Below are 22,626 nucleotides of genomic sequence, written 5' to 3'. Positions count from 1 at the left end.
TCTCTCTGACAGGATTTCCGCTTGTCTCTTTTGCCCTGCTCCCCTTCACTGCTTTCCATTTCTCTCCTGGTGTTTGACAAGGTGTTTACTAAAACTTGCTTTCACAGCCATATCTCCTTCCTCAGTGACTGTCTCCGTCTCCGACTCACCCCACGTGAATTCCAACTGAAGTTCCATCCCTCATGTTTCGAACCCACCCAGGATTACAGGTATCTCCGGGACATACAACGCTCCTTGACTGCTGTTCTCGTCACATCCCTGAGATCCACACTCAGTGCCATGCGCTGCCCTATGAACACACTCGACCTCTCCCTCCAGCAGCACCGACTCACCCTATCTCTCAGCTGTCCTTGCCCCCAGTTTCATTTTATTCTTCGTCTCATCCGTCGCCTCAACAAGAAACTTTGTCTCTTTCTTTCAGGTGCAAGTGACAGACAGAGTTAAGAGATCCCACAACCAACAGATCAGACCTAAGCTCTGCAGTCCTGCCACATCCAATTGTGAATTGTGGTGGACAATTAAACAACTCACTGGAGGAGGAGGCTCTGCAAATGTCCCCATCCTCAATGATGGAGGAGCCAAGCACATCAGTGCAAAAGATAAGGAAGCATTTGCTACAATGCTGAGTGGATGGTCCATATTAGCTTCTTCCGGAGATCTCCAGCATCACAGATGCCAGTCTTCAGCCAATTCAATTCACTGCACATGATATCAAGAAATGGCTGAAGGCACTGGATACATCAAAGGCTGTGGGCCCTGACAATATTCCGGCAATAGTACTGAAGACTTGTGCTCCAGAACTTGCCGCACCCCTAGCCAAGCTGTTCCAGTACAGCTATAACACTGGCATCTACCCGGCTATGTGGAAAATTGCCCAGGCATGTCCTATACACAAAAAGCAGGACAAATCCAACCCAGCCAATTACCGTCCCATCGGTCTACTCTCCATCATCAGTAAAGCAATGGAAGGGGTCATCCACAGTGCTATCAAGCGGCACTTGCTTTGCAATAACCTGAGGTGAGGTGAGAGTAACTGCCCTTGACATCAAGGCAGCATTTGACGAGTGTGGCTTCAAGGAGCCCTAGCAAAACTGGAGTCAATGGGAATCAGGTGGAAAACTCTCCACTGGTTGGAGTCATACCCAGCACAAAGGAAGATGATTGTGGTTGTTGGAGGTCAGTCATCTCAGCTCCAGGACATCACTGCAGGAGTTCCTCAGGGTAGTGTCCTTGGCCCAACCATCTTCAGCTGCTTCATCAATGACCTTCCTTCTATCATAAGGTCAGAAGTGAGGATGTTCACTGATGATTGCACAATGTACAGCATCATTCGCGACTCCTCAGATACTGAAGCAGTCCACGTCCAAATGCAGCAAGACCTGGACAATATCCAGGGCTCACAATACTTGAGCTGACAAGTGACAAGTAATATTCGCACCATACAAGTGCCAGGCAATGAGCATCTCCAACAAGAGAGCATCCAAACATCGCCCCTTGATGTTCAATGGCATTACCATCACTGAATCCCCCACTATCAACATCCTGGGGATTACCATTGACCAGAAACTGAACTGGACTAGCCACATAAATACTGTGGCTACAAGAGCAGGTCAGAGGCTAGGAATCATGTGACGAGTAACTCACCTCCTGACTCCCCAAAAGCCTGTCCACCATCTACGAGGGACAAGTTAGGAGTGTGATGGAATGCTCTCCACTTGCCTAGGTGAATGCAGCTCCCACAACACTCAAGAAGCTTGTCACCATCCAGGACAAAACAGCCCACTTGAATGGCAGCACATCCACAAACATTCACTACTCCACCACCGACACACGGTACACACTGTTGTCACTATCTACAAAATGCACTGCAGGAATTCACCAAGGCTCCTTTGACAGCATCTTCCAAACCCATGACCACTACTATCTAGAAGGACAAGGGCAGCAGATAGATGGGAATACCACCACCTGGAGGTTCCCCTCCAAGTCACTCACCATCCTGTTTTGGAAATATATCACCGTTCCTTCACTGTCACTGGGTCAAAATCCTGGAACTCCCTTCCTAACAGCACTGTGGGTGTACCTATACCACGTGGGCTGCAGCGGTTCAAGAAGGCAGCTCACCACCACCTGCTTAAGGGCAACTAGGGATGGGCAATAAATGCTGGCCCAGCCAGCAAAGCCCACATCCCATGAATGAATAATAAAAAAGTGCAATTACATTCTCTCAAGTAAATGTATCATTTAAAATAATGAACTATTGTTATGCAATGTAGAACAGGGAAGGAGCACATTAAAGAGTAACTAATAACATTCTGTAATGCAGAACGATGTCTGCCCAAGTAGGCGGTATGTGCTACCTAGTTATTGCTAATACCCGACTAGTCAATCTCGCTTAGTGCTGCGCATGGGAAGCCATTTATTACATAGCTCCAGCAGGTTTGGAGAGCAGGTGGGGAGGAATATAGAAACAGGAGGAGGCCATTCAGCACCTTGGGCCTGTTCTGCCATTCAATGAGGTCATGGCTGATCTATGGCCTAACTCCATTACCCACTTTTGCCCCATATCCCTTGCTAGGTTTGGATATCAAAAACTCAATCAATTTCAGTTTTAAAGTTGATGTAGTATTAATTACTATTTGCCGAAGAGAGTTCCAAACATCTACCACCCTGTGTATGGGAAAGTGTTCCCTAGTTTTATTCTTGAAAGATCTGGCACTATGGCCCCTAGTCCTAGACCCTTGAACCAGCACAGGCAGAGTGAAAGGAGGATTTGGGAAGAAGGAACAAATAAACTGCTTTAATACAGTTTATAAAGGAGTTATTATGCTACTACAGTCCAGACTGGGATTTTTCTTTGTCCCTCCTCGGGGTGTAAGCATTGCTGATGAGATCAAGATTTATTAGCCTTCCCTAATTGTCTTTGAACAGCTGGTGGTAAGCCACCTCTTTGAAAACAACTGGGTGGCTTATTCTGCCATTTCAGAGAGAGGTTAAGAGCTAACCAAATTGCTGTGAGTCTGGAGTCACATATAGGCCCAGACAGGGTAAGGACGGCTGATTTGCTTCTCTAATGGACATTGGTGTTTTTAACTGATAGCCCAGAGTTACATGTTCGCAATAATTAATCATTAATCAATTGAATTTAAATTTCCCAGCTGCTGGGGTGGGATTTGAACTCCTGTCTCCAGGTCATTAGTCCAGCAACCAAATTGCTATGCTACTGTACCCTGTCCATTTGATGCACACCCCCCCCACCCCCGGCCAATCACAGGGCAGGTTGACAGCAGGAAACTCACCTGAACCTGCTCTGACTCCTGCATCATAAGATTGAACAGCTGGTCGATGCTACTCTGATAGCGATGCCTCATCCAGATCTTGTACTTCACTTCGGCACTGTAGTCAGCTGAAAGAGGATAAACAGAACGGTTAGTTCTGTAGCTTTCCTGCAACTTCCAAATTGATTCGGAAAGAACTTGTCTTTTAACGATCTCAGGACATCCTAAAACTCTTTACAGCTAATGAAGTATTTCTGAAGCATAGTCACTGCTGTAATGTAGGAAAACTTGACGGCCAATTTGTGCACAGCAAGCTTCCGTGAACAGAATTTTTATAATGGCCAAATAATCTGTTTTAGTAATATAGATTGAGGGGTAAATAGTAGCCAGGGCAAAGAGGAGAGCTCCCTGTTGTTTGTCGAAATAGTGGCATTGGATTTTTTTTAACGTCCATTTGAGAGGGCAGACGAGACCTTGGTTTAATGTCTCATCCGAAATACAGCACCTCCAAGAGTAGCGCTCCCACAGTACAGCACTGAAAGGTTTTACAGTTCTGGATGGTATTAAGTTGACGGAGGGTGGTAGACTGGAGGTCAGCAGGAGTTTTACACATGATGTCCTCAGAGACACCCTGAAAACTACATCACTCTCCCGTAAAATTAAAGCTAAGCACAGCATCTTACAGACCCCACGCGAAACAATGAGTTCCAACCACGGGGAGCTTTACAGCTGTCTCACGGCAGACACTACATATCACTGCATATACTTGTTGCTCTCTAACTGAGACCACAACTTGCTCCCTTCAAGTCACAGCACAGTCCAGGAAATTCCCTGAAACACTTGTGGCTGTCTCCCCTTAAGCTGGTGGGACTGTTCTACTGGGGTGAACGATAAGTGGACACTTTCTCCTCACTGTTCTCTGTGTAGCCCTGAACATCCCACTGGCCCAGCTTGCAGAAGCAAGTAACCAAGAACCAGCAGAGCGTCTACCTCTTACCTGACAAACCCTCCTCTTCTCCAGGCAGCTGGCCAACAAAAAGCTCTCCTTGTTGCATTAAGGTGCAAAATAACTTGCCACAGATTCTGGTAGCATCGAGGATTTCAGCTTCCTGTTCAGCCTAATAAGAAAAACGCAGAACCTTACTGTCATTAGATACTAAACAGTGTCCATCTTAGAGAGTCACTGATTAGTTTATACCCAGTCTTTAAACTGTGGAGTGGGACTGATGCAAAGAAAGAATGTGCATTTACTAGTAGTCCCTGAAGTGCTTCACCATGAATGAAGTACTTTCCAAATGCAACTATAGTTGTTTTGTAGGTAAACACGTCAGCCAGTATGCAATCAGCAACCTCTCACAAACAGCAAATGGTGGCTTTTTGGATTATTATTGATCAGGACACCAGGGAGAATTCACCTGCTCTTCCTCAAATTACGCAACGGAATCATTTACATGCACCCGAAAGGACAGACAGTTTAATGTCTCATCCAAAAGACAGCATCTCTGACAGTGCAGCACTCCCTCAGTGCTCACAGGGTCTGCCAGTCTGGGTTTTGTATTATTTATTCACGGGATGTGGGCTTCGCTGGCTGGGCCATCCCCAGTTGCCCTTGAGAAGGTGGTGGTGAGCTGCCTTCTTGAACCGTTGCAGTCCATGTGGTGTACATGCAATAATGATAAAAGATCGGTTTCCAGTAGGAAGAATATTGGCCAAGATACTGGGCACAATTCCTGCTGTCCTTCGACTAGCCTCATGGAAGGGGCCAACTAAATAACATGTGGGATCAGCATCAAGTGTCAGTTCGATTCTAATGGTAGCATTCTCACTTCTGGGACAGAATATCGTAAGTTTGAGCTTAATATTTATTCGTTTGTGGGGTGTGGGCGTCCCTGGTTAGGCCAGTATTTATTGCCCACTGTCTGCCATGGTGGAATTCAAACCCGGGTCCCCAGAACTGGGTCACCGGTCCTGTGACAATACCACTATGCCACCACCTCCCCCTGTCAGCCTGTCCTGCATTCCTTCCTTGATTAACCACTGACAACTCATGGTTGTTATTGGAACTTTGCTAAATGCAAAAAGACTGCTATGTTTGCCTACATAAAAATCACTAAGTTCCAAAAAGTAGTTCACGTATGTGAAATGCTTTAATTACAAACTTTATATTTCTGTCCCTTTGTGGAGTCGCATTAAGTTTCCCTCCTTACTACTATTAAAAATAGTAAGGGCTAGCAAGCAAGGGGGTAAAAGGTTATCGGAGGTAGGCAGAACGTGGAGTTGAGGTTACAATCATATTAGCCATGAACTTATTGAATGATGGAGCAGGTTTGAAAGGCTGAATGGCCAACTCCTGCTCCTAATTCGTATGTTTGTACGACTATAGAAACCAGCCACATGCTAAAGAAGCAATTGCATTGGGGCATCAGAACACCAATAGGTAGCTGGCACAAGGAATAAAGGAACCTCACGCTGAGGTCCACAGTGAATCATTTATGTGTAAAAGGAGAAATTAAATATACATACTAAAATGAAAGATTCCATGTACTGCACAAATATATATGAGAAAGGTGCTTTAGTGACTACTGCAGCACTGAAAGCAAATGAACATTGGCTCTGTCATTTCCAATTTTCTCTTCACAAGTTAGAATGTCCTGCTGTAGTGCAATAGATTTGAGCTGAGGGTGTGCTGTTTCTGCAGTGTATCTGTCAAAGTCTCCCTGTCTCCTGCATGGGTAACTACAGAAACCCCAAGTAGGTCATCAATGGGGACCTGTCTCAGGGCAAACAACATCAAGGCGGTCAGTACGAAGGATACAAGAACACCCTAAAATACAGCCTTACAAACCTCTGCATCGCAAACCACCTCTCTTGGGAAAACACTGCAGCCGACTGGCCCATGTGGAGACAAAGGCTGAAATTTGGTTTGGCATGCTTTCAGAACAATCTGTGCCAAACTCACAACATCCAACGTGTGCAGAGGAAGTCCGGAGGTGGCGCAGCAGAAGCTCCCCCAACATCATCACCAACATCATGAATGTGCCAGTTCTGTGGACTCCCATGCCGATCTCAAATTGGACTCTTCAGTCAAAAGAGGACTCACAAAAGATGAAAAGATCACTTACAGCTGGGACACACTTGAATAACCAGGAGTGTACAACTATTCTTCACATTTCGTCCAAAACTGTCGCTGTTAAGATTTTCTGTATTTCACGGGAAAGAAAATTTGTTCCACTTGCCCAACGAGCATCTTATCCAAAACCTCCCTCTTAACTTCTCAAGGTGCGAACGCACAATCTTCTGACTAGGAAGTAATGAGGCTTTTGATCAGGAGCCTCACTGCCAAGAATGACTGCACCTCAATGCAATTCGCTTCATGTGAATGGGGAGCATTTCTGAGGCAAGGTACAAGAGCTAATACAAACGCAAGTTCTTTAAGTCTCACCCCTAACTTTTCCTACATGCAAGATTTGTAATTCTACATTGAGCATTGCACATCAAAAGCTGCCGGTTTTGTTTGAATTAAAGATCAAGGCATCAGGGAAAACAGACTTGGCCTCGAGCACATTCAAACCACAGACCTAGGCTCCTCACAACAAACAGAAGCTCCACAAAAAATACTTATTTTTATTGCATAATTCACACCCTGAGCTACATCCCCCCACCCCCACCCCAAGTGCTTGACAGCCAATTACCTTTTGAAGCATAGTCACTGCTTACACATAGGGAAACGTAGCATCCAATCTGCACGCAGCAAAAATTGCCCCCAAAAAAGGTATTACGCAGTCACCTGTTGATGTGCTATGGTTTGAGGGATTAATATTGGTCAGGACACCAGGGAGAACTCCCCTGCTCTTCAAAATAACATCATGTGATCTTATACATCCACCTGACAGGCCACAATTTAACATCTCATTCAAAAGACAGCACCCCTGAATGTGCAGCACTCCCTCAGAGCTACGACATTCTGACTTATCCTAATCTGTGATCTCTCAATTTACGGTCAGAAGCCTCTTATACTCCCAACAGCGACTGAACTTTTCAACACAAGTCTCCCAAAGGTGTGGTTAAAGGGCTAAGACCCCAAAATTACTATTTGGAAGAAGGGCAAGTTGAGGGGATTGAGGGGGGGAGGGGATTGAGGGGGAGGAGGGGATTGAGGGGGGAATTAAGAGGGGGGAGGGATTGAGAGGCGGGAAGGAGATTGAGAGTGGGGGGGGGGGGAGATTGAGAGTGGGGGGGGGGGGAGATTGAGAGTGGGGGGGGGGGGAGATTGAGAGTGGGGGGGGGGGAGATTGAGAGTGGGGGGGGGGAGATTGAGAGTGGGGGGGGGGGAGATTGAGAGTGGGGGGGGGGGGAGATTGAGAGTGGGGGGGGGGAGATTGAGAGTGGGGGGGGGGAGATTGAGAGTGGGGGGGGGAGATTGAGAGTGGGGGGGGGAGATTGAGAGTGGGGGGGGGGGAGATTGAGAGTGGGTGGGGGGGAGATTGAGAGTGGGGGGGGGGGAGATTGAGAGTGGGGGGGGGAGATGGAGAGTGGGGGGGGGGGGGAGATTGAGAGTGGGGGGGGGGGGATTGAGAGTGGGGGGGGGAGATTGAGGTGGGGGGGGGGGGGGGGATTGGAGAGTGGGGGGGGGAATTAGGGGGGGGGGGGATTGAGAGTGGGGGGGGGGATTGAGAGTGGGGGGGGGAGTGGGGGGGGGAAGAGGAGGGGGGGGGGGGGTTTGAGAGGGAGATGGGGGGGAGATGCGGTGGGGGTAAATTCAACCCAGTGTCCCGGGAGCAATTATTTATCCCAAAAACCAAAATCAAAAACACATTATCCGGTCATGATCTCATTGCTGTTGATGGGATGTTGTGCACAGGTGAGTGGGGGGGGAATCGCAGACTCCAAACATTAACCCTGTTTCTCTCTCTCTCTGCAGAAGCTGCTGAAATTCTCCAGCATTTTCTGTTTTTAATTCCATATTTCCAGCATCTGCAGGATTTTGCCTTTAATCTTAGTACGGGATCTTGCTGTGCCCCAACCCCCCCAGACACCGCCCCCACCACCCCCCCACAGTTACCCCCCCCTCCCCCCCCATTAGCCCCTCCCCCCCCCCCCTACGCCCCCCCACCACCCCCCCCCATTCCCCCCCCCACCCCCCCCCCTCACCCCCCATTACCCCCCCCCCCACCACCCCCCTCCCCCCATTCCCTTCCACCCCCCCCCACCCACCCCCCTCCCCCCCATTACCCCCCCACCCCCCCCCCCCCCCAACCCCCCATACCCCCCCACACCCCCCCCCCCCCATTATCACCACCCCCCCCCCACCCCCTCCCCCCCCCCCCCCCCCCCCCCCCCCCATACCCCCCCACCCCCCTCCCCCCCCATTACCCCCCCCCCAGCCCCCCTATTACCCCCCCCCCCCAGCCCCCCTATTACCCCCCCCCAGCCCCCCTCCCCCCCATTACCCTCCATTACCCCCCCCAGCCCCCCTCCCCCCCATTACCCCCCCATTACCCCCCCCAGCCCCCCTCCCCCTCCATTACCCCCCCCCAGTCCCCCTCCCCCTCCATTACCCCCCCCCCCCAGCCCCCCTCCCCCCCATTACCCCCCCCAGCCCCCCTCCCCCTCCATTACCCCCCCACCCAGCCCCCCCGCCATTACCCCCCCCCAGCCCCCCTATTACCCCCCCCCCAGCCCCCCTATTACCCCCCCAGCCCCCCCTCCCCCCCATTACCCCCCATTACCCCCCCCAGCCCCCCTCCCCCCCATTACCCCCCCATTACCCCCCCCCAGCCCCCCTCCCCCTCCATTACCCCCCCCCCCAGTCCCCCTCCCCCTCCATTACCCCCCCCCCAGCCCCCCTCCCCCCCCCATTACCCCCCCCCCAGCCCCCCTCCCCCCCCCATTACCCCCCCCCAGCCCCCCTCCCCCTCCATTACCCCCCCACCCAGCCCCCCCTCCCCCGCCATTACCCCCCCCCACCCCAGCCCCCCTCCCCCCCATTACCCCCCCCCCAACCAGCCCCCCCCCCCCCCCCCCCCCCCCCCCCCCCATTACCCCCCCCACCCAGCCCCCCCCTCCCCCCCCCCCCCATTACCCCCCCCACCCAGCCCCCCCTCCCCCCACCATTACCCCCCCCACCCAGCCCCCCTCCCCCCCCCATTACCCCCACCTCCTCCCCCCCAGTTACCGGCCCCCGGCCCCCCGGCCCCGCGCCCACCTCCAGCCCCTGCAGGATGTCGAACACCGCGTTGGCATTTTTCCTGTTGCCCAGCACCAGCTGCAGCTGGTCCCGGAGCCGGGCCTGGGCCTGGGCCCGGGCCGGAGCCTGGGCCTGGGCCTCGGGTCGCTCCGGGATCCGCGAGTCTCCCTCTCCGGGCGCCGCCATCTTGTCCCGAGATGGGCGGCGGTGTCCCTGCAGCACGTGGGGACGGGCCACCAATCAGGGAACGGGGGGGGGGGGGGGGGCGGGGCCCGGAAAGCGCCCCGCCCCGCCCCTTAAAGGGACAGTCCCCGGGTTTGCGTTGCTCATTGAAAGTCTGAATAAAGGGGGGTTTCCCCAGAGAATTGAGCAGAATTGTCATTTTTTTTAAATTCATTCACGGGATGTGGGTGTCGCTGGGGCTTGGGCAACATTTACTAGGGGAGATGTCGGGAGAATGGGGTTGAGAAACGTATCAGCCACGATTGAAGGGCAGAGCAGACCCGATGGGCCGAATGGCCTAATTTCTGCTCCTATGTCTTATGGTCTTATTGCCCACCCCTAACTGCCCTGGGGCAGAGGGCGGGTTAAGAGTCGACCACGTTTGCGGTGTGCTGGGGTTGTCGATGCCAGTGGCAGGCTTGTTGCGGGTTGGCCAAGTTGGTCCGACAGACAGAGCTCGTCAGCAGATACTTCTCACGGGGAAGCACCTCCTGTTTATTTATTTAGTTAAGATAAAAGCAGAAAACGCCGCGGATGCTGGAAACCCGAAACAAAAACAGAAAACGCTGGAAGAACTCAGCAGGTCTGACAGCGTCTGTGGAGGGAGGGAACCATTTAACCTTTCAAGTCCGACCCCGGACTCAAAACATCACCTCTGCTTCTCTCTCTCCACAGATCCCGTTGGACCTCCTGTGTTTTTACAGCATTTTCCTGTTTTTGTTTCCGTTTATTTATTTACTCAGCAGTTACTCGTGCGCACTTTCACGTCAAACCCTATCTCCGTACTTCAGATTATTGCCCAGAGTTAGCCCACGCTACTCTTCTGTCGGTTACACGAGATTATGTGATCTTTTATAACATCCCTCTTAAGGGTATACTACACATTAGCTACAACCATAGCTACCAGATCTTCCCCCTTTTACTCAGAAATACAATTTACATTTACAATTACAATTTCCTCAAAATAGCAAATTATTTACACTGATAAGTAATTTACAAATTCAGTCTTTTGGGGGGGTTTCCTTTGGTGTGTAGAGCGTCTCAGCTGTACAGCTTCAGATGCTTTGTCAGGAACCTCCTTCTCTGGAGTTGTCTGAACATCAGGTTCTTCAGTGGGCACCTGCAGATCTGTTTACTCAACTTTTGCAGGTGCAACAGGCACATCTGACACATCTGGACTAGGTTGTGTTCTCTCAACAGGAAACGTTGACCTGGTCATGAACACTAGTGGAATCATTTCTTGATGATTTGTTTTTCTCTTCCTTAGATGAGCCACATGTCTCCCTATGACTCAGCCCTCAACCTCCACGTAGTAAGATAGAGGTCCCACCACTCCATTTATTTCACCCGGTAACCAATTTGGTCCTTCTCCAAAGTTCTTCACTTATACCGTCACTCCCACGGTAAATTTCCTCTCGTGACTATGCCAGTTGTGTCCAGTTTTCTGACTTCCCAGACTCCTTTCCACCTTCCCCCCTAAATTCGGCATTATTAAGCTCAATCTCATCCTGAGACGTTATTTCATCAATAACTCCGCAGGAGTGACACCTGCTGTTGTATAAGGGGTGGTCCTATAACGGAAAAGAAAGCATGCTTTCTTGGTCACTTAATTTTTCCATGTCTGCCTTGAACATTTGAACCGCCCTTTCGGCCAGTCCATTTGAGGAAGGGTGGGTACGGTGAAGTTTTTACATGAGTGATACCGTTGAGGCTGATAAACCGCTGAAACTCAGCGCCCGTAAATGCTGTGCTGTTATCAGAAAGACTACTAATGGTAGTCCATTAATTGCAAAACTTTGATGTAACTTCTCAATTGTAGCAGAAGAAGTTGGTGATTTCACCTCATATATGTCCATCCATTTTGAGTGTGCATCAACAATGAGCAGAAACATTGTTCCCATGAAAGGTCCCACATAGTCAATGTGTAACCGCATCCATGGTCTCCCTGGCCGTTTCCAAGGGTGTAACAGAGCTGAGGAAGGTAACTTTTGTAGTTGCTGACATTGTACATAATTCTTCACTAACTCTCTATTTCTCCATCCATCCCCAGCCACCATAGATAGCTGTGTGCTATGGTCTTCATTTGGGAAATTCCTGGATGTGCTCTGTGTAGTTCAATTAGCAATGGCTCCCTTCCCTTTGGAGGAACTATCACTCATGCTCCCCACTATAAGATGCCATCCGGGCTGGTTATTTCATGTCTTCTGTTGAAGTACGGCTTCATTTAATCAGATACAGGCTCTTGTGACCAACCATGTAGCAAGTGTTCTCGTACTTTGGATAGGACTGGGTCCCGGCTTGTCCAGTCACTGATCTGTTGAGCACATGCCAGCGAGGAATCTAAGAAATTTAATAATAAAACAAGTTCCTGTGGAACTGGGGCTTCCACATCATTTTCTTGTAAAGGCAAATGACTCAGTGCATCGGTGTTTGCAATTTGACAGCCAAGAATATGTTCAAAGGTATGCTGCCAGGATTAAAGCCTTATTTGTGCTTCTGTGTCTTGTTTCTAAGTATCTTCTTCTTTCTAACACTGACTTGAATCTCAGCCCTCTTTTCGGTTTCAATATTATACAAATCTCAGATGTAAGCTCGACTTGAGTGAGCTCAGTGGTTGAATCTGCCAGAATTTCATCATCTGTCTGCTTCTCAGAAAATTCTGCCACTTTTGCCTCCAAAGCCTCTTTGATTTCATGTAACTGATTCTTCAGCTTTTCTGTACCTTTTTTGCATTTGTTTGCTGTCTCCTGGAAAATTGAACATTGTTGTGTCTTCTCTGCCAACTCATCCTTCAGTTTACTCAGAAAAGTGCTGAATTCTTTCTGTTACTTTTCATACTTTTCCAGAGGTACAAACTTTGACCTGAGGGAATCATGTCGTGTGTGAAGGTCTTTCAGCAGGTTTTCTGTTTCCCTGCTGAGATTGCTCACCTCAACTCGAACTATGTCCTCAAACAGGGTCTCTCTGAGTTCCTTTTGCTGTTCTATCTTGTTTTGACTTAAGACAGCCAGCATTTCTTCAGATTGTTGAGTCCCCACTCACTTCTTTTCCAAAACAGGAACTTTTTCAGCTTCCTCTTGGAATTTCAGAGGCCAATCGAGGTCAATTTCCCTCAGCCAGTTTCGCCCTAGGAGGCTTGGTCCTCTGTCTCTCAAACACTGACACTGGCAGCTTTGCTGATTGGCTTCCGTAATGGACAGTGACTCTGCTTATGCCTTTGACTTGGACGTCTTCACCCACATATGTTTTTAATTTGACATCAGTTTCTTCTAATTTTAATTGATGTTCCCCATTATTCAGGTACCTGAAGGTGTGTTCACCAATTACTGTAGTGGAAGCTCCTGTGTTCACTTCCATTCTAACCTTGACTGTTGCTTGTATTGGTTCTGTCTTTCCAACCTCCAAATTAAACCACGAGTAAATAACTGAATTTGCTATTTCGGGCTCTTCTACATTGTAGATCTCACTGGGTTTTTTCTTTTGTTTGAAGGGCTGCCTGATTCTTTCCTCACACTGTCTGATTATGTGTCCATTTCGATGACAATAAAAACATTCGATTTTTTTAAACTGCCAATCATTATAAGGTTGCTTGTTTCCACCCCTATTGAAATTATTCCTTGTTTTCACTGCTAAGTCATTTCTTTTTATTTTTCTGCTGTTTCCCCCTCATGTTTGTTGTGGGATGGCTGAGTTGGTACTGTAGATAGAATTGATCAGCAGACACTTCTTAGGTGGAACACATTTTGTTTATTTACAAGGTACTCAGCAGCTACACATGTGTGCTTTCACGTCAAATCCTATCTCCATACTACTGACTACTAACTACAGAGGTAGCCCGTGCTACTCTTCTATTGGTGACACAAGATCATGTGATCTTCCTTTATAACATCCTCCTTAAAGGTATACTAGATAAAACTATAATTACCACACTGTGGGTCAATGTCCAAATAATCCATAACTCCCTCAACCATTCTTTAATAATCCATAACTTCCCAAAACTGCATTAATAATCCATAACTTGACTGATATTTTAATAAGTTGATCAGATTTTCAAAAGCCAAAATGAAGACACATTGAAAAGGCTTGGGAAGGTGGGGTTCCATGATGATTAACATGCAGGGCGACCAATGGCAGGAGTCTGGGGGAGAGGCAGTTGAAGGTGGGAGGTCATGTGACATCTGGGATATGTACAGCCAGAGTTGGGAACCCTGTTAAGACATTGGTTGAATGTTTCCCTTGACTCTTGGATGTTCTTGGTTGCCTGGCTACCTGTCATGGTGCCATGTTCCAACTGGCCCTTACCACTGTCAATCACCCTCACATCCACCCACCTCCTCGAAGAGATCATGCAGCCTCTAATAATTAAAGCATTGAAAAGGGTGTTTATCTTAAGGCAATACCAGATCTATCATCGCTGCATATTAAGTTGGATGGCAATGGAAATGCTGGTGGGACTTGAATTATCCAGAGACCAAACTTGACCTGCTTTGATTAACAAATTCAACTCCATCCATTACTTCCACCAGCGTGATGGACAGGATGCAGGGTCACCCATCACACGGGCAGACTCCGACTGACCAATCAGAACCGGCTGGTATTCACCTCGTGGGCAGGTTGGTGGTCATTGGGTGTCGTTTTCGCTGGGAGATAAAGCAATTTGAGAAATTGTATTTTTCTTGTGAGGGAAGATATGAGCTGTGGTGTTAAATAAACCTAATACAGCTGAAGGCAGTGCCACGAGTTTCACAATTAGAGCCATCCTGTTGAGGTCTCTGGATGTCGGTGGGAAGGGTTTCTGCGCAAGCAAAGGCATCCCAGTGCAGCCGCTTAGCTGTTGGCGAGTAGACGGCATACCGATTCTCAGGGTGCAGCACAACATGAGGGGGTTTCTTTTTGGGTTTGTCGACAGTAAACGGAACGCAAGGTAAAGGGGTGGGGAGAGGAGGAGAAGAGTTGCTGATGCTGTGCGAGAAAAGGTTAAATGCTGACGGAAATTTCTGGTACGGTTCGCAGAAGAGGGAAAAAGCCGCACACTGGGACGTTTGAGCTATTTTGAGCAAGTTGTTGGGACACCGAGACATTTAATGGAAAACTACAACTGGATAGATTGGACAGAATATAAAGAACAGCAAAGAATGACAGAAAGGTTAATAAGGAGGGAAAAATTAAAGTACGGGAGGAAACTAACTAGAAATATAAAGATGGATAGTAAGAGTTTCTACAAATATTTAAATAACAGTTAAAAAAGTGAACATTGGACCCATAAAAAGTGAGACTGGGGTATTAAAAATGGAAAATAAGGAGCTGGCAGATGAATTGAACAGGTACTTTGCATCGGTCTTCACTATAGGGGATACAAGTAACATTCCAGAAATAGCTGTAAATCAGGAAATAGAAGGGAGGGAGGAAATCAGGACAATTACAATCACCGGAGTAGTTGCATTGATCAAATTTTTGAGCTGCGGGCTGACAAATCCTTGAGTGCTGATGGACTTCATCCTAGAGTCTTGAAAGAAGTGGCTAGTGAGATAGTTGATGCACTGGTTTTAATTTTCCAAAACTCCATAGATTCAGGGAAGATTGCATTAGATTGGAAAATAGCAAATGTAACTCCTTCATTCAAAAAGGGAGGGAAACAGAAAACAGGAAACCACAGGCCAGTTAGCTTGACATCTGTCATAGGGAAAATGTTACATGCTATTGAATGGTGGAGCAGGTTCGAGGGGCTGAGTGGCCTACTCCTGCTCCTAGTACATATTTCCTTTCACTGTCCCTGCAAAAGTGGCATAGCTGACCACACTATTTAATAATCCATAACTCTCAGTTGTCCGGTCGTACAGAACTTGAACATTACTGAAAAGAGAGACTTGATGGTGAAGCTATTCAACTTGCACTTATTAGGATGAGCAAGAATGCCAAATTTCAAACAATCACAACAATTTATACCAAGATAAAAGCAAAAAACTGCGGACGTTGGAAATCCAAAACAAAAACAAAAATAAAAATACCTGGAAAAACTCAGCAGGTCTGACAGCATCTGTGGAGAGGAACACAGTTAACGTTTCGAGTCCATGTGACCAAGAGTCATTCGGACTCGAAACGTTAACTGTGTTCCTCTCTGCAGATGCTGTCAGACCTGCTGAGTTTTTCCAGGTTTTTTTTTTCTTTTGACAACAATTTATACCACAAGGGAAAATGGTGCTGATTGGTTTGCAATTTGACTATGACTGGCCAAGATTTAAAATTGGGCATTCTTGCATTTGTCCTGATGAGTACAAGATGAAAAACCTCAGCAATGTGTCTCTCAGTTCAGCAAAATCCATACTCATACCCACCACCCCCCACCCAACCCAATAATAATCCACAACTCCCCCCAGTATTGCAATATAAGAGGAATCTTAACCAATCACCATGAACCAGTGACCCTGATGGGCTGTGGGTTAGTTTTGCCAACTCAGGTTTAAATTTTCCTGCAAGTTACATCACGTGACCTCCTGTCTTCACTTGTTCTTTCCACCACCTCTGCTCCCAACATGATTTACAAAGAGGTGTTCAAAGAAAAGGAAAACAACATATATCCTTTGAAAGCCAATCGTTCCACCCTGCTGCTTGTAGCGCTCTCCATAAGATTGCTCTTAATAATTCTGGGACAATTCTGGAGGGTTGGCAATCTGACAATGGATAGCTTATAAACAATAGGAAAATGTGTGTCACATTTGGTCAGATTGGGTATGTCGCATCCACTTTCTCGTGAATAGAGTTTCCCTTAAATAGCTTAATGGGAACTGGCTTAGAGTATGTTATATCTATCTAATAGCGCAGCCTGTGCATGTGGCAATAGCAATCCAGACTGAATCAGTACAAATTATCTTTTAAAGGCAAGAGCAACAGGCTCATGGGAACACCGCCACCTGCAACTTCCTTTCCAACTCACTCACCATCCTGGTGTGGAATTCCAATCGCCGTTCCTTCACCGTCACTGAGTCAAAATCCTGGAACTCCCTGCCTAACGACACTCTGGGTATACCTACACCACATGGACTGCAGCGGTTCAAGAAAGCAGCTCAGCACTTTCTCAAGGTCAGTTAGGGGTGGGTAATAAATGCAATACCCCATTGACAAATAAAAACAAAGTGAGTAATAATAGAAAAGTGATGAAGATCCTACATTTCCCTGCATTAGTGAATTGCCTTGTTACACTTAAAATTAATCTTTAACTTGCCCTGAATTGCATCTTTCTCACAGCTGTAGAAACTCAAGTGTATGTTGTAAGTTTTTAAATAGGGAATGAATTCATATATTGTGGAGCTTTATTTTTATTTATTCACAATATCTGGGTATCACAGGTAAGGGCAGCATTTATTGGATATGCCTAATTGCCTTCAAGAAAGTTGAGACACTGCGCCCCATGTGAAGACACTCCCACAGTGCTATTAAGGAGCTATTGACCCAGTAACTATGAAGGAATAGCAATACCTAGTAAGTTCTTGATTAGTCAAAACCCAGGGAAACCACTTTGAAAATTCAAGTTAAGCAGAGCTTCGTGGTCACCAAGGAGGCCAGTGAGAGTGTAACTGTTTTATCGCGCTTATTGTTCTTGAGAGATTTAGCCACGCATCACATCTTATTAGCTCAACGCGTTTCCGACACCACAATGGATGTGCATCTCACATCCATCATCTACAATACCATTGGCCTTGAAAAAAAGCCTGGATTTAGCTGCAGCAGGTCTTTTTCTGCTTAGTATGCTGTTTTTAGACATGCACGATATAGTGCACCATGTTGTCAACGCAGGCAAACATATTTACAGCGTTTTCATGCTGCAGTGCAAAGTCCCAGAGCATCTTAAAAGTCCTTTACTGTGTTACCCTGAGGAACAAGCTGCCTTGAACCATGTTTAAAGCTTCTTGGATGCCGGGATAGGCAGCCATTCTCATCTTCTTCCTTACTGGAGACCATGCCTGTTTGTGGAACTGTTCCAGGATGTGCTCCTCGATTTTCAGAATGGCAGAGAGACTTTATGGCGGAATCTCCCACTCTTTTGCAATGTCTGATTTCCGCTCCATGCCACAGTTTTCTATTTGCCCTGTCAACTTCACCTTCTGTTTGATCAACACTTCTAACTTACCCACAGGTTTCAACATACTCGCACACTTTGCACGTCACTTCACAGAGAAATCTCATGAAATGATAGCTTGTCCAGCATTTCATATTTCAACTTGTGTCTCCTGCCAACACAATATGGCCACTTGATGCGTCTGCATATGCACACTTGGGCGTGCATGCGTAGGATCCTATGTCATCATTTTCAGGAGACGCAATGCCAGCTGGAAGCCGTTCACCCAGTTTCTGAGCCCAGAGTCGAGTGAGCAGTTGGGGTGTCGCCTCCCGCAGGGAAGGTTTCTGATCCCAGGGATCAGAATGGGGAGGAGGAGAGATTTCTCATCCCTGGTTCACTCAGTTTCTGAGCCCCAAGGAAGGCAATCGAGGCATGGCCTCCCCACATGGAGGCTTCTGATTCCAGGCATCAGCCGCACATATAACCGTGCATGCACGGTGTCGGCAGCAAATGCAGCCTATTTGAATGCGCTTAGGTCTAACTACTTCATTTTGATTGGTCAGGTTATATGACTCCTGGTCGGAAATCCCAGCTTGCTTGTACCACCGAAGCACCTCTTCTGCGAAGGATTTTGACATTCATTTTCTTGCCGGTGCCCAATAAAAGTTTGGCTACTCACGAGCATTGTTCTATGGTTTTTGCTATTCTGCCAGCAGGAATGGTTGATAATTCCAACGCAAGTGGAATTTCATGTCACCAGAATTTGACTCTTTAAGATTTCACTGTCCTTCTAGGTCAAGTGGCAGTGTTCCCATGTGCTTGCTGTCCTTGTCCTTCTAGGCTGTAGAGGTTGGAGGTTTGGGAAGTGTTGTTCAAGAAGCCATGGCAAGTTGTTGTAGTGCATCTTGGTAGATGGTACACATTGCTGCCCTGTGTGCTGGTAGTGAAGGGAAGGAAGGTTTAAGGTAGTGAATGAGGTGATGGATTCACAGGGAATCTGAAATCTTACAGCTACCAAGATTCATCACATTCAGCAAGACAATCCACTAAGCCAAAAACCAAACAGGAGAAACTGGTTGAGATTTGACTTCTTATCCGCATAACTAGTGTCAATGCCAATTGTGGCTCTTGGTCCAGCAAAGCCTTAATTTTAAAATTCTCACATCATAATGTTCAAATCCCTCCCTGGCCCTCATCCCGCCCCATCTCTAATCTCCTCTGGCTCTATGCACCTCAGAGAAATCTCTGTGCTCTTCTAATTCTCGTCTCTTGCGCTTCCTTGATTTTCACCACTCCATTTTGGCTTAGTTCAGCCTTAAACTCTGGAACTCCCTCCTTAGACCTCTCTCCTGCAAGGTGCTCCTTACAAAGTGCCCCTAACCAAGCTTTTAGCCATCTAGCCCAACATCTTGTGTAGCTCAAAGTCAAAGTTTCTTTGATAATATGCCAGTGAAGCACCTTGGAATGTTTTTGATTACTTTAAAGCTAGTTTACAAAATCAAGGAGTTGTTGTTGACAACTTGGGAATTTTGCAGGATGGGAAGGTCTTTAAGGGCATCTGAAAAGGGGCATCTCAGGTCATTTGGCTACTGCCCCTTTGGGAATAAAGTAATTTCGATGAATTTTGACTTAAGAAATCTACAAACTTAGGAAATACAACACATCACAACAAAAAAAAGAGAAAATATTCTTTAAATGAGTTTCAAGAACAGGAGTAGTGCATTTACAAATATGTTAATTTATTACAAGGTGGTAGCAGTGGTTTATGAATACAACTAACAATCTGGTATATTTTGACAGTGTAACAGTAATTTCACACAATATCATCGGAAATCAACAGTTCTGTCATGTTTGCTGAAAACTTAAAACACACTCTCTCTCTTTGGTCTCAGTTATCTTGGGCTGTCACTGAAACTTTATCCATCATCCTTCGCCAAATTTACCATACATAACAAAAATACCACGGCTGTTTAAAAAAAATCTACATCTGGCTCAACAAAGGAAAGATTAAAGGTAACATGACCGAGTGACCAACAAAAATATTTATATACAATTCTACTCAATCATTTACTTTCCGCCGATCACAACTGAATTTTAATCATTTTCAAGGACAGGGTTAAGGATGTTATAACACGATGCTATGCAAAACCATAACAAATACTGTACAACATGTACACTAAGAACTAGAGGAAATAACTTTGTAGCATAGATTGCATTTTTAATGTGCATATACATACAGAATAAAAATAAACATTATCACTTTAAAACAAATCCTGAACCATGGATGCGCAATGAAAAGAATGTAACAAAAATACAAAAACCTTGTATCAAAAGTTTGTTAATAAACATTCGTGTCTTTTTCTAGATAAGGAATGTCAAATACAACTTATTCTGAAGTTCATCGCTGTTGGCTTTTTTCCAACTTTCACATAATGAAAAAAAACTACAGTTAAGTACTTAACATTCATCCAACTACATTATAGATTTACAAATACTGAACACATGCCTATAACATCCACTTTCTGAATTTAACAAATACAGGGCACATTAAAAATGTACCAGAAAAAAAATAATATATACAAAGATGACTAAGGTTAAACCTTAGAGTTATCTATCTTTTAAAAAGATTTACAGAATTTCTGCTGTGCATCAACATGTTACATTAACACCAAGGTTCAATATTAAACGATATACATGAAGTTTATGCAGGTCAACTTTTTCTATACATTGGCTATTACACAGTGGAGTGAAAACAAACTTAGTACAATTTGTTCTTAGCACAGTCCAGCTAATGCTGCAAGCACATTCTTAAAGTGGTGGGCTTCTCGCTTCATTCAACAAGCTCAGTTTGGTTTTGTTGGGGCTTTCAGTCTCACTGTAGGAGCAGCTCGCACTTGCACCTTGGCTTGTTGGCCTTGGGTATCAGAGGTCACTGCCGGCTGAGCGGGGCTCTGTGGGGTCGGGGTCTGAATCTGAGGGGACGCTGCTGTTACAACTTGCTGCTGAATAAGCTGCTGCTGGACAACCTGAGCAGTAGGGGCTGCAGGAATCACCTGAACTTGCTGGCCTGTAGCTGCCTGGGACAGTGTCATTGCTTGTGGTTGTGCCTGGACCTGCAGAAAAAAAAAGATAGAAAGAGGCTCATTTAGATAAGAAAGTAACTTCCATTTATATAGTGCCTTTCACGTCCTCATTGTTTTAAAGCACCTGACAGCCAATTAATTACATTTGAAGTTTGGTCACTACTGTAATGTAGGCAAGTGTCCAGCCATTTTGTGCACAGCAAGCTCTCATTAACAGCAATAAGATAAGTGATCCAATATTTTATTTTGAGTGAGGGGCAAATGCTGATTGGGACACCAGGTGAACTCCCCTGCTCTTCAAGTAGCGCCATGCACTCATGCCCATCCGAGCAGGTACAGGGGGCCTCAGTTTAACATCTTAGTTGCAAGATGGCACATCTGACAGTCCAGCTCTCCATAACAGTGCGGCACTAAAACTTTGGCCGAGGATACATGCTCAAAGCCCTGGAGTGGGACTTGAACACATGACCTCCTGACTTAGATGAGATTGTGGGACCCACTAAGCCAGGGCTGAGATAATACTAATTATTTACTTAAGATACTGAAGGAGGCAAATGGCGATAATACTGAAGCTTAACATTATGGTTTAGATTCAGCAACCAAAACAAAAATGAAAGTAGTTTATTGGTCAATCATCAACTGATTGGAACAAATTCTGCTGATTAATTAAAGAAAGCCAGCATAGATTTGTTAAGGGAAAATTGTGCTTAACTGACCTACTGGAATTTTTTTTGAAGAGGTGAGAGAGAGTTCATGAGGGCAATGCTGGGGTGATGTGGTGTAAATGGATTTCCAAAAGGCATTTGATAGAGTGCTGCACAACTGACTTGTGAGTAAAGTTACAGCTCATGGAATAAGAGGAACAGTAGCAACATGGATACATAAGAGCATAAGAAATAGGAGGAGTGGGCCATTCGGCCTCTTGAGCCTGCTCCACCATTCAATAAATCATGGCTGGTCTGCTTGTGTTTCGAGTTCTACCTTTCCATCTACCCCTGATAATCTTGGATTCCCTTGTCTAACAAGAATCTATCTACCTCCATCTTAAAAATATTCAATGACCCCACCTCCACCACCTTCTGAGGCAGAGAGTTCCAAAGTTGCACAACCCTCAGAGAAAAAAATTCTCCTCATCTCGGTCCTAAAAGGGCAATCCCTAATTTTAAAACAGTGCCCCCTAGTTCTGGACTCACCCACAAGAGGAAACATCCTTTCCACATCCACCTTGTCAAGGACGTTCAGGATCTTATCTACTTCAATCAAGTCACCCCTCACTCTTCTAAACTCCAATGGAAACAAGCCCAGTCTGTCCAGCCTATCCTCACAAGACAACCAAATTGGTTAGACGAAATTAGCTATGTGACAGGGAACAAAGTGCAGTGGTTAATGGATGTTTTTCAGGCTGGAGGAAGGTTTGCAGTGGACCTCTGTAGGGGTCAGTGTTGGGATCCTTACTCTTCCTGACATAATTAATGACCTTGACCTTGGTGTACAAGCCATAATTTCAAGATTTGCAGATATGAAGTGAACTTGGAAGCATTGTAAACTGAGAGCAGGATAGTGTAGAACTTCAAAAGAATATAGACTAGTTAGGGGAATGGGCAGACAGGTGTCAGAAGATGATCAATGTGGAGAAATGTAAAACAGTCCACCTCGGTAGGGATAACATGAAGAGACAATATAAAATAGAGGATACACTTTAAAGGGGGATGCAGGAGCAGAGGGACCTGCGTGTATATGTGCATAAGTCACTGACGGTGGCAGAACAGGTTGAAGGACCAGTTAAAAAGGCACAGAGCA

At 46.4% G+C, this 22,626-nt stretch overlaps 2 protein-coding genes across 13 annotated transcripts in view; both read right to left on the bottom strand.

Annotated features, from left to right (window-relative positions):
- The window catches only part of noc4l (nucleolar complex associated 4 homolog), a 42,501-nt gene extending 32,842 nt beyond the window's left edge, over positions 1–9,659 (bottom strand). Inside the window, exons 1-3 of the mRNA XM_041201919.1 lie at positions 9,481–9,659; positions 4,273–4,393; positions 3,297–3,403 (exon numbers count right to left, since the gene is read on the bottom strand). Coding sequence (XP_041057853.1) covers positions 3,297–3,403; positions 4,273–4,393; positions 9,481–9,648 — 396 coding nt within the window. The 5' untranslated portion in view covers positions 9,649–9,659. The remainder of the gene's footprint in view (positions 1–3,296; positions 3,404–4,272; positions 4,394–9,480) is intronic.
- Positions 9,660–19,461: 9,802 nt separating this feature from the next.
- Positions 19,462–22,626, bottom strand: part of ep400 (E1A binding protein p400) — a 143,910-nt gene continuing 140,745 nt past the window's right edge. For all 12 annotated transcript variants that reach the window (XM_041202555.1, XM_041202549.1, XM_041202552.1 and 9 more), the window contains one exon: positions 19,462–20,856. In XM_041202555.1, coding sequence (XP_041058489.1) covers positions 20,587–20,856 — 270 coding nt within the window. In that variant the 3' untranslated portion in view covers positions 19,462–20,586. The remainder of the gene's footprint in view (positions 20,857–22,626) is intronic.

The sequence above is a fragment of the Carcharodon carcharias genome, chromosome 13 (assembly GCF_017639515.1).
Source record: "Carcharodon carcharias isolate sCarCar2 chromosome 13, sCarCar2.pri, whole genome shotgun sequence".
Classification (NCBI taxonomy): Eukaryota; Metazoa; Chordata; class Chondrichthyes; order Lamniformes; family Lamnidae; genus Carcharodon; species Carcharodon carcharias.
The sequence above is the reverse complement of the archived record's forward strand: the minus strand, read 5'-3'. Positions and strand labels throughout refer to the sequence as shown.